Here is a 17,567-nt window from a genome sequence, read left to right on the forward strand (position 1 = left end):
ATGGGTTAAGTACAAACTTAAGTATAGCTTTCAGAACCAGAAGTATTAGCAGCAATGCAGTCTCCTGGGCTCTTCTGTCACTTGGCAACTCTCATCCTATCCCTACTGGCCACAGATATGTCTCTTGTGCCCTCTTCCTGCTGCCAGAATTTGGTCCTAAGTGAGGTATCTCTTCTCTTTGGCTCCACCCACTCCATGCTACATCATCTCTCTTATCTCACTGGGACCCCTCCTTCTCTCATCTGCCCCAATGCTAGAGCAAAGGCTCTCTGTTTTTCCTGGCAGTTCTTTCTATCTTCATGCCTCTAGCTACCCTTTAATTGACAGACCAGGATATTACCTCCTGAGTTCTTTTTTTACGGAAAATATGGTCATCTGATAGAATTCAGTGAACCCAGGTTTCCACCCAGCCACCAACATCAGGATTTCTTCTTGGATACTAGAAGGAAAAAGAGAGGAATTAGGTGACAGAGACCTGAGATCCTGATAATCTAGTTTGGCTCTTTCTCCCATGGCTGGCTGTGGATGCTGATCACTATCTCCTTATTCTGGCCACACCTCCACCAAGGCAGGCAGAAGAGGAGTCTACCACTTTGCTTTAGTCTTTTAGGCTGAGAATGGAATTGTTTTTGCTGACCAGCTCCCCATCACAACATATCCTGTTCCTCCTAATTTCCTTGGGTCCAAGGACAAATGGACATAAGACACAGAATATCACTAACTAGAATGTGAACATCTAATTTGGTATTTGTCACACCCACAGTGACCACGCTTACTTTCACCAAGAACAAACAGCTCAGAGGTACCTGGTAGTGCTGTCAGAATAACCAGAAGCACCAAGCAGATGGAAGAGGACCAGAGTGAACAAGTGACTAAGCTGAAGGCCAGGGATGGGTCCTGGGAAGCAATCAGCAGAAGCTTTTGCAGGTACAGGAATGCAGAGTTCAGCTCCAGGAGCAGACACCATAGAGAAGCCCACAGAGTAGCCAGACAGAACACCAGTTCCAAGGTTAGCTCACTACCTGGAAGTAGGGCTCAAGATCAGAAAACCTGCCATCATTTGCATCCATTCCACTATCTCAGTTCTTATTTTTTGTTGTTGTTTTTTTTTTTTTTGGTCGGTTGTGGGGCTTGAACTCTGGGTCTGGGCGCTGTCCCTCAGCTCTTCAGCTCAAGGCGAGTGCTCTACCACTTGAGCTACAGCGCCACTTCCGGTTTTCTGGTGGTTTATTGGAGATAGGAGTCTCACGGTCTCTCCTGCCCGGGCTGGCTTTGAACCGCGATCCTCAGATCTCAGCCTCCTGAGTAGCTAGGATTACAGGCGTGAGCCACCAGCGCCCGGCTATCTCAGTTCTTATAATAAAGTGCTCCCAATCATTTTGTGAGACTCCAAAAAGCCTGACCTGACCTTTATGTTTCCCCTTATTTTGGCCAGGGGGATTCTCATCCTGGGGCTGCAGCATCTACACAGTACCACTCAACTGCTATTCTTGGGCTTTTGTGTTCCATCCCCACACTCCATACCAGACTTCTCCTTAGAAAAGTGCCATACTCGCCGGGCGCTGGTGGCTCACGCCTGTAATCCTAGCTACTCAGGAGGCTGAGATCTGAGGATCGCGGTTCAAAGCCAGCCCGGGCAGGAGAGACCGTGAGACTCCTATCTCCAATAAACCACCAGAAAACCGGAAGTGGTGCTGTAGCTCAAGTGGTAGAGCACTCGCCTTGAGCTGAAGAGCTGAGGGATAGCGCCCAGGCCCAGAGTTCAAGCCCCACGACCGACAAAAAAAAAAAAAAAAAAAAAAAAAAAAAAAAAGAAAAGTGCCATACTCAATGTTTCTGTTATCAGGTGGACTCGATCACAAAGGGATCCAAACTCCTTGGGCAGTGCTTAGACTCCAGCTGTGGCTAGCAGTCAGCCTCCTTCCTCCTAGTTCAGTGCAAGTTTGGGTGGGTATGAATCCAGCTGTTAAGAAATGTATTCAATACCTTATTCTTGTCATTGTAACCCCTCGGTACAGTATCCTTACAATAATTTTTTTTTTTTTTTTTTTACAAAATCCAGCTGTACTCAGAGAACCTGTAGGAAGTCAGAGGACAAAGGGCTAAAGAGAGGTTGGGATGCCAGGTTTGGCATGTCTCTCCTCCTTGTTTGCTTTCTCCCTTCAGAGTTTCGTCACCATAGGGTGCTAGAGAGGGACCCAAGCCTGACCCAAAGTCTAGTTCTACTGCATGCCAACTCTATCAGTCAGGAAGTAACCTTTTGAGTATGGAGGGGTGGGGATAGTAGGCTTTCCAGAGCTGGTGCACAGTCTAGGAAGGAATCTCAAGCCTCTCTTTCTCTAGTTCTTTTTGTTTGTTCATTTGTTTGTGGTTCCCTCTCCCCACAAAGTTCTTTAGTTCCTCCCTAGTAAACCTCCAGAAACCTTTGATCCCTACCTGTGATTCTAGTTCCACGGTTGCCCTCACTGTTCCTTCTTTCCGACTCACAAACCCTACTGTTAGTAGCAGTGCCCAGAGTGGGTGGGTGGCTATAAATGGGATCAGTGTCCACCTAAGGATAAAACGACAGCCTGAGGAGGGAGGGGGGAAGCGGGAGCTATGGAGAGTCTCTCCAAGACCCAGACTAGGCTCTCTCCAGGCATCCACGCCCCCAGGTTAGCCTTTGGAATTGTTATGAATTTCAAAGGGGCTGTGGCCTGTTCTAACCTCAGCCTTCCACCCCCTCGTCCTCACTCTGGTGCTTCTCCAACCTTCAGGCTCTTGAGCACCGGAGCCGCATCCCGGCCCTGGTGAGCAGGTTGTCCATCTGCAGGACACAGAGGTTCCGCCAATTCCAACGATCCTGAGCGGCAGATCCCAGCGTGGGCAACAGCGGAATCCCGGCGTGGGCAACAGCGGTAGCCCGCAGTGCAGCCCCCCGAAACACAGCGAAGGGGGGGTCGGGCCCAGAGTGCGCATGGCCAGACGGCTCAGTTAGGTCCGGATCTTTCTCTGTAACCCCAGAGCTCTGGGGCCCCAAGGCCTCGGGCGGGGTCACAGGTCTGGCTCTCCGGTTCCCGGCGCTCTCTGGCCGCCCCGCCCGCCGAATCTGCTATAACTTTCCCGGCTTGGCCACGCCCCTACGCCGTAGCCGGGCCGTGATTGGAGCAGCGGTGGAGCCACCGCCCAAGGAACCCCGGCAACCGACCGCGTCCTGCCCAACCCTGCGATAGCAGCTTGGGGGCTCCTGGACGCCGAGGGATGCAACCGAGGGGGTGCCACCTATCTCGGAGGGGGGGGGAGCACTTCCAGAACGTCAACAGAGTTTTTCTTCATCTCCAGGGTTCTGAGCCTCTCGGAGTTTCAGAAATGGGTCCCCAGTCCAATCTTACCAGGCACTCCTGGGAGCCCCGCCCCACTAACTCTCACCTCCTCCTCCCTGCTAGCTCGTCTCTCCCCCACCGGCCATTCCCCCCACAGCCACAGCCCTGAAGGTTGCAGCCAGCGCTGCCAACCTCACTGGACTAGACCTTTCCACCTCTCCTTCACCGCGGGAGGCGGCGCCTCACTTGCTTTATGCCACACCTTTTGTCTCACTTGGTTTTCCAGGCCGTTCGCAAACTTGTAACTCCAGGAGTCTTGACCTTATACCCTCGTACTTTCCAATCAAGTGCCCTAATTGTTAAGAAGCAACCCACTGCGGCCACAGCCCCTCCTCTTCCTTTTATTTTTGGCTCTACTGAAAATCCTTATTAGGAAGAAAAGACTCTAGTAGTCTTGAAAAGCATTAGGGCAAGGAGAGATGACACGGGTCACCTCAACGTTAGGGCAGACTCAGAAGAGAGAGAGAGAGGAGAGAGAGAGAGAGAGAGAGAGAGAGAGAGAGAGAGAGAGAGAGAGAGAGAGAGAGAGAGAGAGAGAGAGAGAGAGAGAGAGAGAGAGAGAGAGAGAGAGAGAGAGAGAGAAACCTAGGGTGCAGGACTGCTAGGATCTAGGTTCCTTCAGCCTTGAGAGGAAAATCCCATAGCCTTCATCCCTGGGGGAGTGACACGTTTTTCAGTTTTCCTTCCTTCTTACTCCACTCCACACCCCTTCAACTGGCTGACAGCCAGCAAGTCAGGGAGTTGCTTTCTGTATGCAGAGCGGTAGATTCCACATACTCCTAAAGTTCACATATTCCTGAAGTTCACAGGGCTAAGCATGTAGCTCAGGTTCACCTAGTATGTACAAGGCTCTGGTTTGATCCCTAGCACCACCACATCCACCCAACAAATCATAAACCAATAGGCAGCCCAACCAAGCATTCTCAACAAGGAACTGGGCACAGCTCTTCCTTCATCTACATTCACTTTCTAAAGTTCAAAAAGAAAGTACATTCATCTTCACATTTTATTACATGAAATTAATGCACAATTAGTGTAGAAAACTTGGAAATTACAGAAAAATTAAAGAGAAAAATTGTAATTCCATCATTGAAAGATAACCACTATTTTCATTCTTTTTTTTTGTCGGCCGTGGGGCTTGAACTCTGGGCCTGGGCACTGTCCCTCAGCTCTTCAGCTCAAGGCGAGCGCTCTACCACTTGAGCTACAGCGCCACTTCCGGTTTTCTGGTGGTTTATTGGAGATAGGAGTCTCCCGGTCTCTCCTGCCCGGGCTGGCTTTGAACCACGATCCTCAGATCTCAGCCTCCTGAGTAGCTAGGATTACAGGCGTGAGCCACCAGCGCCCGGCACTATTTTCATTCTTGAATATGTCTTCAGTGTGTCTAAAATATATAGTCTATATATTCAACTTCACACTCATACTTTAAATACAAATTTTGTTTAAAAGCAAAATTAAGATAATAAAATATAGCCAGGTATGGTAGTATATGACTGTAATTCCCACACTCAGGAAGCAAAAGCATGAAGACGAAGCTGGTGAATTTGAGGACAACATAGACTACAAAGCAAGATCCTGTCTCAAAAAAAATACACACTATTTTTATAACCTTTTTAATATTCCAAGAGCATTTTTCTTTTCTTTCCAGTCAAATGTCTTCTACTGACTTTTAATGGTTGCACAGTACTCCACCATCTGGTTGCATATACAATAATTTACTTAAGCAATCCCTGATTGCAAATTTTCATTACAGCAGAAAAGAATGAATGCCCAAGCAGTTGCTGCATTTTTCTTTATGGCAACCCTGAGACAAACATTTTACAGTAAAAACCTTAATTATTTTCTTAAGATAAGTTCCCAAGCAGAATTATTAGGTCAAAGGAACATAGAACCTTTTGGGATTTTTTTTTGGAGGGGGTTAAGTGTATTTTGGGGGGAGGCGTTCTGAGGATTGAACCCAGGATGTTGTATTTGCTAGGCAAGCACTTTGACACTGAGCTACATCCTAGCTCATAGGGTGTTTGATTGATATATATTATAAAACTTCCATCCAGGATGCTGTACTAGTTTAGATTCCTACATGCAATGTATGGCAGTGTTCTTTTGCCAGTACTGGATCTTATTTATTTCTGTCATAGCATGCTAAGGGAGAAATGATTCTAGTAATATCTGTCTTCCTTTAATTACTAATGAAGAATGCTTTTTTATGGTTTTATACATTTGCATTTCTTTTATGAATTTCCTATGTATGTCCTTTCACAGCTGGCTCATGACTTCTTGAGGCTGCTTATACAAAAATTACAGGGTGGGTTGGAGGCAGAAGGAGGCAAAGCCACAGGACACTTTACTATGCTGCCACATCTCTGAAGGAGGCAGGACTGGAGAGAAATGGAAGGAAGTTTGTCCTTGATGGAGACTGGCTGTGCTCCCTTCTCCTTAGGTGGTCAGGCCTTTAGAAGTCCTTCTTCCTGATTTCCAGAGAGCCTCCAGACCAGATCCTTCACTGATCTTCTGACTGCCTCTGTATTGCCAAGTTGCCATTCTTTATTCCTGCTCCATGTTGGGTAGATAGCAGAGCCACATACCCAGCACTGGAGAAATACATTGTGGCCAGTGAAGCAATGAGGGTAAGAGAGGACAGAGGCAATGTCCAGGGACAGAGTGATCTTTGTTCAAGCCTATGAGTAGACTGAGTCTACCCACACCCACTCCACTATAGTACCACACACATCCTACCCGGAGCTTAGGCTGTAGAGGGGTAGGATTGAATGGTCTACACTCTCCTATCTTTCAGTTTCTAATAAATGGAGAATACAATCTCCATTTATTTATCTCCTTCCACCCAACAAATACATTCCTATAACCCCTGAATTTGACCATCATCCATTAGAGAGACTGGGCCACACTGAACCACCTGAGCCCAAGCACAAAAATAAGAATGGATTGGGAGCTAAAGGTGGCAGATTTATACTGCTTGATAACCAAAAGTGATCACATCCCACACTCCATGCTGGAGGGGACAATTTGCTGGCTTTACAGGCCTAAATTGACTCTGTCTCACTATTCTGAAATGTAAACTGAGAGAGGAAACAGCAGAAGCAGCTAGGACTCAGAGTTGCAGTCTCTACTTTGAGGGACAGAAGCCTTGGGTCACCCTGATTGGTGAGAAGTCAATGCAGTCAGTGAACATTTAGTGGCCCTTTATACTGGTCTCACCCTGGTCTTCCCCCCTCAACCATGTCCCAGCCACTGGTGCTGTGGTAGGAACAGGGGAGGACCAATAACTTATGCAGAAAGTCACTATCTTCCTATCCACAGGCCCAGGGGATTCCCCACTTCATAGGTAGAGAAACAGGCAGGTATAAGGGTCTCATATAGTAAGTACACCTAAATCTAGAATCTGAGCCAGTCTAAGAAAATACAAGAATGACTATGATCAGAATTTCAGTGTCACTTTTCTCCTTAAGAGTACACTCACTTTTGGCCTTTGCCTGGTAAGGAAAATTAGGGTAGAATGAGAGATAAGCAAAGTGGGAGGAAATATGGGTAAAGGGTTAGACAGAATTTCCTTCTCTCTCTCTTTGCATTGCCACACTAAAACCAACTAACCTTGGATACTTCAATCTACCTATTCCCCAATTCAGCCAATAACTCTAAAATCTGTAACTCTAAAACTTGTTTGGTCATTCCGGGTGAAGGTTCTTCAACCCCTTCCCAAAAGGTATGATCGATCACTTGAGCTGTTCAGACCTTCCCAGTCCCCACTTGTCACCTTCCAGATGCTAGGAAAAGCAGCTCCTTCTCTTCCTCTTCCTCCTCGAAGCCAGGGGCAGAGGGCAACAGTTCTTCAACTGGCAGCTTTAGCTGGGTCAGGACATAAAGCTTGCCACTGAAGAACTACTGCGGCTCAGCCAGGTGAGGATGTGGGAGGCACAGGCTCCTAATGGGAAGGGAAAGAAAAACAGGAAAGATCTAACACTGTCACACTGGTCACTGAAGCCCAGTCTCGAAAGACTTTCAACTGGTCCTAAGGGGCTCGTCTCATGGGTCTTGCAGGAGCTCTTAGAGGAAGCTCTAAAATGTACTTCTCTTGCCCCTCTTTACAAGCAGCCTACCTGAGGCTCCAGCCTCTTTGCTTTTCAGAGTGGGAAGGACCTACGACCCTGGTTACACTCCACCAGTCATCCGGGTCCCAGGTGAGAAATTGTACTTCGGGTCCAGAAATGTGAGTTCAGTGATCAGCTCAAGTAATTTGTTCCCAGGGAACTGAGCTGGAAGGAGAGCAAGGGGGCCTGTGTGGCTAGAATGGGGAGAGAGAAAGGGAGCTCTAGAGTTTGGAAGGTCAGCAGAGGCTCCCAGGTCTGTGAGGGAGAGGACAGCCCACTGAAGGCTGTAGGGGAGGGGGGTATGGGCAGGGTGGTTGGGCAGCTTCCTCAGAACTCTCAGATGCCAGGCATTCCGCTTGCACATTCCGGGTACATCTGGTATGAATTCCAGGCTGTCTGCCGGCCCCTCCATGTCTGAACTTTGTTCCAAGTTCCAAGCCCCGCCCCCACAGTTCCAACGCATGAATCAGCAGGAAAAGCCGGGCCCTGCAGCATGGCCCAAGGAGGGGGCTGGGGGCGTGGCAGGCTGGAGGGCTGTGAGCTGGAGAGGGCGGGTCTGCACTGACACTTCAGTCCAAGGGCATGGCCTGTGCCAGGTTGAGGGGCTAAGGCCGATTTTGCCTTGGCATTTTCTACACACAAGAGGATAGAAAGATTAGGGTGGGGGTGGGGTTCTTCAAATTCCGAAAGCCTCTTGGGAGGCATGAACTTTTTGGTATCTTCCTTCTAGGTGACCAGTGCCAACTCTGTCCCACTCCCCTTTGCCCGAGATGGCTCTGTTCATCCCACGAGATCCAGCGGCTATTCAGAGTTTGGGCCAAGCAGGTGTCCTTGGTCGCAGGGCGGGGTGGGCCCAGGGCACTGACCCTCTGACCAGCTGCTCCATCAACCCTCTGGCACCCTAACAGCTTCTAGCCCAGTGTGACAGCCAGGATGACAGGCCAAATGAGTTGGAGGCTGGAACCAGGGCCAGAAGGAGGTGGGGGCGACAGCCTAGCCGAGGCCATGGGGAGGGGCCAAGAGTTGGCCGAGAGGTGGGGAGAGAGGGAGCCCAGCGATGACTAACCCAGGCGCCCCACCCAGCCAGCCGGCTTCCCAGGCGGTTAGGGCCTGGGCTAGGGGCCTCAACCACAGACAGGCTGGGGTGTGGGGGGGAGGTGCAAAGGTGACCTCTCCGTCCAAGACGGCCGGTAGCGGGGGAGGGGGGCTCTGGGTAGGGGCTAGGGTTTCCCGGCCCTCCTCCTGCCTGCTTCCCTTCACCCCCCCCCCACCCAACCGCAGTGAAACCCTAACCTTTGAGTTGCATAAGGCCCCCGCTCCGCCGCCCCCTACTCCTTTCCCCTCCCCCCTTACATAACATCCCCAGAGGGAACGAGAGGAGGGACCGGCCCGCCCAGCGACCCCTTCCCTGCCAGGGATCGGAACTGGCCTTGACCCAGTGAGTGCCAGCAGAGGCAAAGCACCTCCCTACTACTCGCTAGTCCAGATCCTCTCCAGGCTAGATGGTCGCTTCCCACACCCTCAGACCAGAGGACGAAGGGGTTAGCCGCCCCCGACCCTCCGGCCCCTCATCTTCCTCCCAGCTACTCCTCCAGACCTTCCACCACGACCCCTGTCCTGGACTTTTTCTTTAAACCTCCACACACACTACTTCAGCCCACCCAGGCCCCACTCCCCCGGGGCGCCTCAGCCCCCGCCGCCCCCTCTCCCCTCCCCCAGAAGGGCAGGGTGTGGCCGCCAGGACCCTACTTTTCTCCATCACCCAGTTACTACAATTCTCCCTGTATGACCAGGTCCCCAGAGCACACCCACCTGGTGCTGGGCTATGGGGGTTGCTGAGGATAGGGGAGCAAATCACAGCGTCCGATCCCCACGACCGGCGGCGCTGTCTCTTCCCAGTGCCCAGCACACACCGGCTCCAGTCTCCGATCAGCTGGCGGCGTCGTGACGCACAAGCTACGTTAGCACCTCTTAGAGCCAATCACCGCCTAGTGCTGGACAACGTGACCACACCCACTCGGGGGCTCCAGCACTCCTCTCTGGTTCCGCCCCTCGGAACGACTTCGCTGTGACTGACAAGGAGACCATTCTTTTCCTTAGCGGAGTTGAGCTAAGCCACGCCCACCAACTCACGAGCTGGCCAATAAATGAAAAGGTGAGGCCCAGCCTATGCCACTTGCTTAGGAGAGCGCTACGTCAAAAGCCGGGTCTAATGAGCAGAAGGAAGTTAAAAAGCGTGTGTATTTGCAGTGCACACTGGTCAGTGTAGTTCCTGGCCTTACACTCTTGCTCCCAGAATGCAGCACGCTTTGTGAGTTGGCATTTTTAAACTGATCTCTGATTCCATCCCGGGGAAGTCCTTAAAGGGATACAGTCTCTTCTTTTTGGAGCTGGTGTTGCCACAGTTAGGCACCCTCAAACATCCCGGGAGGGAACAAGAGAGGAGGGCTCTCTGGCCTCCACAAGGGAGGCTAAAGCTCTCTCAGAAAAGATGGAGCAGTCCTTGCAGCTGGGGTGAACAGAATGAAAATGGAAATTAGCCCCCCGGGGCAGCGAGACACTTTGATTGGAGGCGAACTCCAAGGGCTTTTGGAGAAAGGCTAGCTCATACAGCCCTATCAACAGAGAGACCTAGTCCTCCCTCTTGGAGCGGAAGCTTTCTAATTACAGGAGTCTTTTCTGGTAAACGTTGCCTCTAAAGGGCAGCTTCCTAGCAAGATTCATCAGATAGAATCCGGGGAGGGGGTGGCGGGGGGGGGGGGGAAGGGGGGATAGAACCTAGGTTAGAAATTAGATGAGGCATGCACAAGCGCAGGTGGCCAGAAGTCCCACCCTTTCATTAACCCCATTCGGTCAGGTCCTTCCCAGATTTAGGCCTACTTAGGGAAGAGATTTCAATGACGGATACCAATGAGGAGGGTGCTCCGTCTCCAGGGACCAATCAAAGACTAAGGGCTGGGGGATGGGTAAAAACTGAAATGAACCCAATGACTTGGCAAAAGCTGCTGAATTCTTGATTTAAAGGGGCAGCCTGGGACCTAGCCCACCTCTTCCACTTGCCCACTTCACCACTACCTCCAAAGAGTAAAGTATGGATGAGGATTTATGACTTTTCTGTAAGTCCCACAGTGAGAGTAAAGATAACTGAGACTGAGATGAATATGGATACTGAGACTGAGATGAATATGGATACTGAGACAGTTCATTCAGTGTTAAGTAGAAGATTGCTAGGTGATTGCTATAGCTTCTTGGAGCTCTAAGAATTCAAGAGTTCTGAATCTGTGTTCAGAACATTGTACCTTTAAGGAGACTTCCTGCCTTTGCCCCAGTAACAGCTGATTGTTGGAAAGTGTGACCTAGGGGGACGAATCAGCTGTTACCACATCCTCCTTGCCTGCCCTCCTCCACCCCCTTATCCACCCCCCCTCCCTTGGGTAGTAACGGAAGGAAGTGGAACCCCAAGTATGGGGGACATAATTTACGAAGCATCCTCTAAACCCTACCCTTTCAAGACTGTCACTTCCCTTCACCCCCATCTGCTTGTTAATTCTTCAGAGGTTCAGAGTTTGGAAGCAGAGGTATTTCCGGTCTCCTTCTGTCAGCTCAGACCCGTCCCTCTCTGGCCTAGTGGGGAGGCCAGTACTGGGGAGGCTTGCAATGGTGGCCAGCTGGGTGTGTGGGTGCTCCAGGAGGGAGCTGGAGATGGCACCGGGAGCCTGAGCCCCAAGCCTAGGGAAGAGGGAAGGCTGTGAAAAGCAAACCTTATTTTGGTGTTAAAACCCAGTTTCCAAAGCCAGCTGTCCCCTTACTCCCTGCTCAAGTTGCTTTGCTCTCCATTGAGTAGCTTGCTGAGGGGATCCTGGCTTTGTCCAACTTGACTGTTCTAAGACCTTTGTCCAGTGACCACCTGGTCTGTTGGCTGCCCCATCTTTTGTTTTTAGCACTACTACCCTCCCCTCTACTGAGAAGGCTGTTTTGCTACCTAGGGATTTAGTAGAACACACTGGTCCTTTTAAGCTAAGGGCTTTGAAAAGAAAGTCCTGTAGGAAAAGCCTCAGGTAAATATATTGCCTCAGCCCTGAGCTGGGAGTCAGGGTCACTCCAGGACGAGCTTAGTGTGAAGTCCCAGAACTGACTTGGCAAGGTTGGGAGAAATTGAGCAGGGCCTTGGCCAAGCTTGGGAGAAAGAGAAGTCTCAACCAGCTGCTCCATTCTCCATTATTCCTTAGCAGAAACATCTCATTTCCTACTCACTCAAGGCCCTTGGGGTAGCCCTCCTCCATTTGTTCTGTTCCCTAACCTTTCAACCATTCCGGGATAAAAGCACAGGTTTAGAGAACAGGATTTCTCAATCTCTACACTGTGACATTTTGAGCCAGACATTTTCTTGTGGGAGGGTTACTGTATGCATAGTAAGAAGTTCAATACCATGCAAGTAGCAGCTCCCCAATTAGGATAACCAAGTGTCCTCAAATGTCCTCTGGGGCCGGGCAATGGTGGCTCACGCCTGTAATCCCAGCTACTCAGGAAGCTGAGATCTGAGGATCGCGGTTCAAAGCCAGCCCGGGCAGGAGAGACCGTGAGACTTCCTATCTCCAATAAACCACCAGAAAACCGGAAGTGGCGTTGTAGCTCAAGTGGTAGAGTGCTCGCCTTGAGCCGAAGAGCTGAGGGACAGTGCCCAGGCCCAGAGTTCAAGCCCCACGACCGACCAAAAAAAAAAAAAAAATGTCCTCTGGGGTTCAAATCTTCCCCAGTTGAGAGCTACTGAGTTAGGCAAACTCAAATTTAGGCTAAAATTCCTGCTCTTTGAGCTTATGGAATATACTTTTGTCACCTACAACATAAGGTGAATAATAAATTCTTGGTTTTCTGTAGTGATTTAAAGTGATTGGTTGAAAATACTGGCATACTAACTTGGTTGGATGCACTGAACCTTAACTTTCTTCATCTTTCCCCCTGCCAGTTTAGTCAAAGCTAATCACAGCATGGGCTAGCTGCCCAAAAAGCAGCTGTAGCCCCAAGATATGACTTCCTGGAACCCAACATTGAGTTTGGATTCTGGATTCCCTAAAGCCCAAAGTGCTTGAGTTGGTATTTAAGAAGAGCGCTTTGGGGTGAGAAAGTAGTAAATTTGGGAGAACTACTATAATTATTGTTATTATTAATAGTAGTGGTAGTAATAGGGATTGAATCCAGTACCTTGTGCATACTATACCTTCAATCACTGACCTGCTGCCTAGACCATTATTTTTCTAGATGTACCCCAATCCTGCATCAGAAACATCTGCGGTGCTAGATAAAAGTTCATATTCTGCCTGGTGCCAGTGGCTCATTCCTGTAATTCTAGCTACTCAGGAGGCAGAGATATGAGGATCACAGTTCAAAGCCAGCCCAGGCAGGAAAGTCTGAGATTCTTTTTTTTTTTTTTTTTGGGTCCGGTCATGGGGCCTGAACTCTGGGCTTGGGCGCTGTTCCTCAGCTCTTCAGCTCAAGGCTAGTGCTCTACCACTTGAGCCACAGCGCCACTTCTGGCTTTTTTCTTTTTGCTTATGTGGTGCTGAGGAATTGAACCCAGGGCCTCAGGCATGCAAGGCAAGCGCTCTACCACTGAGCCACCTTCCCAGCCCAAGTCTGAGATTCTTATCTCCAATTAATCATCAGAAAACCAGAAGTGGCACTGTGGTTCAAAGTGGTAGAGCACAAGCCTTGACCAAAAAAGAGCTAAGAAACAGCATCCAGGCCCTGAGTTCAAGCCCCACGACTGACAAAAAAAAAGTTCATATTCTTGGATCTCATTCTGTCCAGCCTATTTAATCAGCAGAATGCCCTAAAATTGAAAAGTACTTGGGAAGGGGGAGCTTAATAGAATAGTTGCCATGCTAGCTTGCACTTGGGTCCTGGGTTTGAACAGTCCTTGGCACTATAAAAAAAAAAAAAGAAAAGAAAAGAAAAGAAAGGGAAAGGAAAGAGTTCATATCAAGAAAGGTGTGATGGGGCTGGGAAGAGCTCAGAACTGCAAAGACATCTCAATTCTAAGCAGGAAAAAAAAAGTTAAGTAGTAAACTTAAATACACTCAAGGTCAGTACTGTAGTATATTTTACCACCACTAGAGGGCAGGGCACACAACAAACTTGTAGAGAGAAAAAAAAAAAAAGTGCTTAGTCTTGGTAACTGAGACCATAGCCAAAGATTAGGCAGACCCAATTTTATTGGTTAAGATAGTCCTTTCAGCTGGTTGTAGTGGCTCACACTTGTAATCTCAGAGTTAGGAGGTAGAGGTAGGAAGATCTCAAGTTTAAGATCAGCTTGGTTGCGTTCAAAGCCAGTTGGGGCAGGAAAGGCAGTGAGATTCTTATCTCCAATAAACCACTATAAAACCGGAAGTGGCTCTGTGACTCAAGCAGTAGAGTGCTCGAGTCAACCTGAAGAGCTGAGGGACAGCTCCCAAACCCAGAGTTCAAGCCCCAGGACCGACAGAAAAAAAAAAAAAAAAAAGATCAGCCTGGACTATACAGTAAGACTTTTTAAAAACAAAACAAACAGGAAAAGTAGGTTCTCTCCTGGGTCAGATTTCCAGCACCAAGAAACAACAACAACAACAACAATAATCATAATAATAATAATGAACCATATAACCTTGGCTCATGTCTATAATCCTAGTTACTCAGGAGGTTGAGATCTGAGGGTTGTGATTCAAAGTCAGCTCAGGCAGGAAAGTCTTTTTATCTCCAATTAACCACAAAAAGCAAGAAAGCAAGCAAGCAAGCAAGAAAGAAAGAAAGGAAAGAATGAAAGAAAGAAAGAGGAAAAAGAAAAAGCTGGAAGTAGAGCAGTGGCTCAAATGGTAGAATGCCAGCCTTGAGTGAAAAAGCTAAGAGACAGAATCAATGCCCAGAGTTTAAGCTCCAGTACTGGCACTAAATAAAACCAAATAAAAACTTGTCTTCCGTTTTTAAGTTCTCATATGAAAGTCAGGAATAGGGAACTGTCATAGGCCATCTCATTTCCTAGGTGAAAGAACCATAAGAACACAGTCAAGGAGTCTAGAAGCACGAGTTTCAGAATGACTAGGCCTGGGTTTGAATCCTGGCTCAACTTTTTCTTAGCTTCTTACATGACCTTGAGTAACTTTACCAAAAATAGTTATTCCTTATCCAAAAATGGGCATAAAAGCAGTTTACTGAGGACTTGGGGGTGGTGGCTCAAGTGGCAGAATGCTTGTCCAAGCATGAAGTTCTTAGGTCAATCCCCAGTACCATCACCAAAATTTTTTTGAAAAAAAAGGTTTATTAAAACAGTAGTGGTGAAAATTAAACAAAACAATGTATACAAAATTGCAAAGTACTGAGCAGAAGGCTGGTTCCTGCTAACTGTGTCTTAAATAGTAATTGTAAGTTATGACTGCATAAGGTCTTGTGACCAAGAACATCATGGGCTCCAGCTGCCTTTAAAGAAATAGGAAACACACTGGGGAGCATTGTACAAGTGGCAGAATGCTTGCTTAGCAAGCCCAAGGCCAAGTTCATACCTTAGTGCTGTCCAAAAGAAAAAAACAGATGGACTCTGCCACTGCTGAGTTATTCCTATCTTTTTTTAAATTAAACTTTTTTCTTTTCTTTTTGTGCTAGCACTAGAGCTTAAACTCAAGGTGTAAATGCTATCCCTTACCTTTTCCACTCAAGGCTGGAGCTCTACTAGTCAAACCACATTTCTAGCTTTTTGCTGGTTAACCGGAGATAGAGTCTAACAGACTCTTGTGCCTGGTCTGGTTTTGAACTGTGATCCTCAGATCATATTATTACAGGCACGAGCTACCTGTACCCATCCCTTTTGTTTTTTTTTTCTTGTGTCTTTAACCTCCATCTCTGTACCAAACTTTTACCAAAAATAAAATTTAAAAAATGGTTTCATTACAGACAATGGCCTGTCTCTCCTGCACATGAGCCAAAACTGAGACCTCCTTGAAGGAGTCCTGTAGTTTCAGTGCCAGCTCCCTGGTTTCTGTTCCCTATCCTGTGTCACACTCTACCCTAAGCCACAGTGGATTGTGCCCTGATCAGACCACATTGGCTAGCCCTATGACACTTAAGAGGTAGATTTTTTTTTTTTTTGGTAGGTCGTGGGGCTTGAACTCTGGGCCTGGGCGCTGTCCCTCAGCTCTTCAGCTCAAGGCGAGCGCTCTACCACTTGAGCTACAGCGCCACTTCCGGTTTTCTGGTGGTTTATTGGAGATAGGAGTCTCGCGGTCTTTCCTGCCCCGGTTGGCTTTGAACCGCGATCCTCAGATCTCAGCCTCCTGAGTAGCTAGGATTACAGGCGTGAGCCACCAGCGCCCGGCTTTAAGAGGTAGATTTTGGAAAGTCTTGGGAGAATATTTGTTCTTAAGAACTCCAGAGGGAGCTGGGCACTGGTGGCTCACGCCTGTAATCCTAGCTACTCAGGAGGCTGAGATCTGAGGATCGCGGTTCAAAGCCAGCCCGGGCAGGAGAGACCGTGAGACTCCTATCTCCAATAAACCACCAGAAAACCGGAAGTGGCGCTGTGGCTCAAGTGGTAGAGTGCTAGCCTTGAGCTGAAGAGCTGAAGGACAGCGCCCAGGCCCAGAGTTCAAGCCCCATGACCGACCAAAAAAAAAAAAAAAAACTCCAGAGGGGCTGGGAAGGTGGCTCAGTGGTAGAGTGCTTGCCTTGCATTCATGAGGCCCTGGGTTCAATTCCTCAGCACCACATAAGCAGAAAAAGCCGGAAGTTGCACTGTGGCTCCAGTGGTAGAGTGCTAGCCTTGAGCTGAAGAGCTGAAGAACAGCACCCAGGCCCAGAGTTCAGGCCCCATGACAAAACTCCAGGCTGCTTGGTGCTGGTGGCTCATGCCTTTAATCCTAGCTACTCAGGAACCTGAGATCTGAGGATGGCAGTTCAAAGCCAGCCTGGGCTGGAAAGGCCATGAGACTCTTATCTGCAATTAACCACCAGAAAATCAGAAGTAGAGCTGTGGCTCAAGTGGTACAGCGCTTGCCTTGAGGCTGAAGAACTCAGGGATAGCTCTCAGACCCAGAGATCAAGTCCCACAACAGAACTCCAGACTCATGGGGTTGGGCCACTTTTTTTCAGGGATCTCCTGGAGTTATAATGAAAAAAGAAGCCAGACACAGTGTCTGGAGCCTGTAATCTTTGCCACTTGGGAAGCAGACATATGGAACATGGAAGTTTAAGGCCAGGGAGACTCTATCTCAACCTCTAGCTCGGTCCAGTGGCCAGACTCTCATGCTAGTTACTACAAAGAAGATCATGGGAGGCATAGGCCCGAAGGCATAGAGGGAGACCTTTTCTCAAGAAAATAACTAGAGTGGAAGTGGATTTACTACTAGAGCAAGTTAGCAGGATGGATATATTTATGTGCTTTTTCTTAGCACTTTGCCCTGTTGGTTAAAGATTTTAAAATTTCAAAAGGCCTGTTGTGATTCTATGCATTGTGTGTTCAGTATTATTCACAGATGTTTTGTTACATGTTCAAGATCAGTTCCTTTTACTAGTTTCTTCATTAGGTTATTTGGAATGTGTTGTTTAAACAATCAGTTATACTTTGTGTGATTGTGACTGTTGAGTATGAAGGAAACATAGTTACAGAAGCTGGGCTCTAGTGATTCACCTAGCTATTCAGGAGGCTGATTTGAAGATGGTGGTTCAAAACCAGCCAGGGCAGTCCCCGAGACTTTTATCTCCAATAAGCTGCTCAGGAAAAGCTGGAAGTGGTGCTGTGGCTCAAGTGGCAGAGTGCTAGTCTTGGGCACAAAGAGGCTCTGGGACAGTGCCCAGGCCCAGAGTTCAAGGCCAGGACCCACAAAAACAAAAACAAAACATACACATAAGCCATACTTACACATAGTTACAACAACAACAAAATAACCAGAGTGGCTCAGGTGGCAGAGCACCTACATGACAAGGTGAGATTTTTTGGGCTCAAAGGCTAAGAGGTGGAGAAGGAAGGAGGGGGAGAGAAGCCCCCCCCCCCCCCCCCCGCGCTGTGCTGTGCACAGTAGGGCTCTAGTGAAAAAAAAAGGGGAAAAAAATGGAAGTCTGGCACTTTCTGTCTCCA

The 17,567-nt window shown here is 48.5% G+C and overlaps 1 protein-coding gene across 1 annotated transcript; it reads right to left on the reverse strand.

Moving 5' to 3' along the window:
• Nucleotides 1–419: 419 nt before the first annotated feature.
• Tlcd2 (TLC domain containing 2) lies at nucleotides 420–3,448 on the reverse strand. Its single transcript, XM_070026893.1, is given in 7 exon segments — nucleotides 420–439; nucleotides 777–961; nucleotides 963–1,014; nucleotides 2,437–2,551; nucleotides 2,759–3,088; nucleotides 3,203–3,261; nucleotides 3,442–3,448. Coding segments are annotated over 7 exon segments (768 nt in total).
• Between the last annotated feature and the right edge of the window lie 14,119 nt (nucleotides 3,449–17,567).

The sequence above is a fragment of the Dipodomys merriami genome, unplaced genomic scaffold (assembly GCF_024711535.1).
Source record: "Dipodomys merriami isolate MVZ:Mamm:240054 unplaced genomic scaffold, mDipMer1.0.p SCAF_19, whole genome shotgun sequence".
NCBI classification, from domain to species: domain Eukaryota; kingdom Metazoa; phylum Chordata; class Mammalia; order Rodentia; family Heteromyidae; genus Dipodomys; species Dipodomys merriami.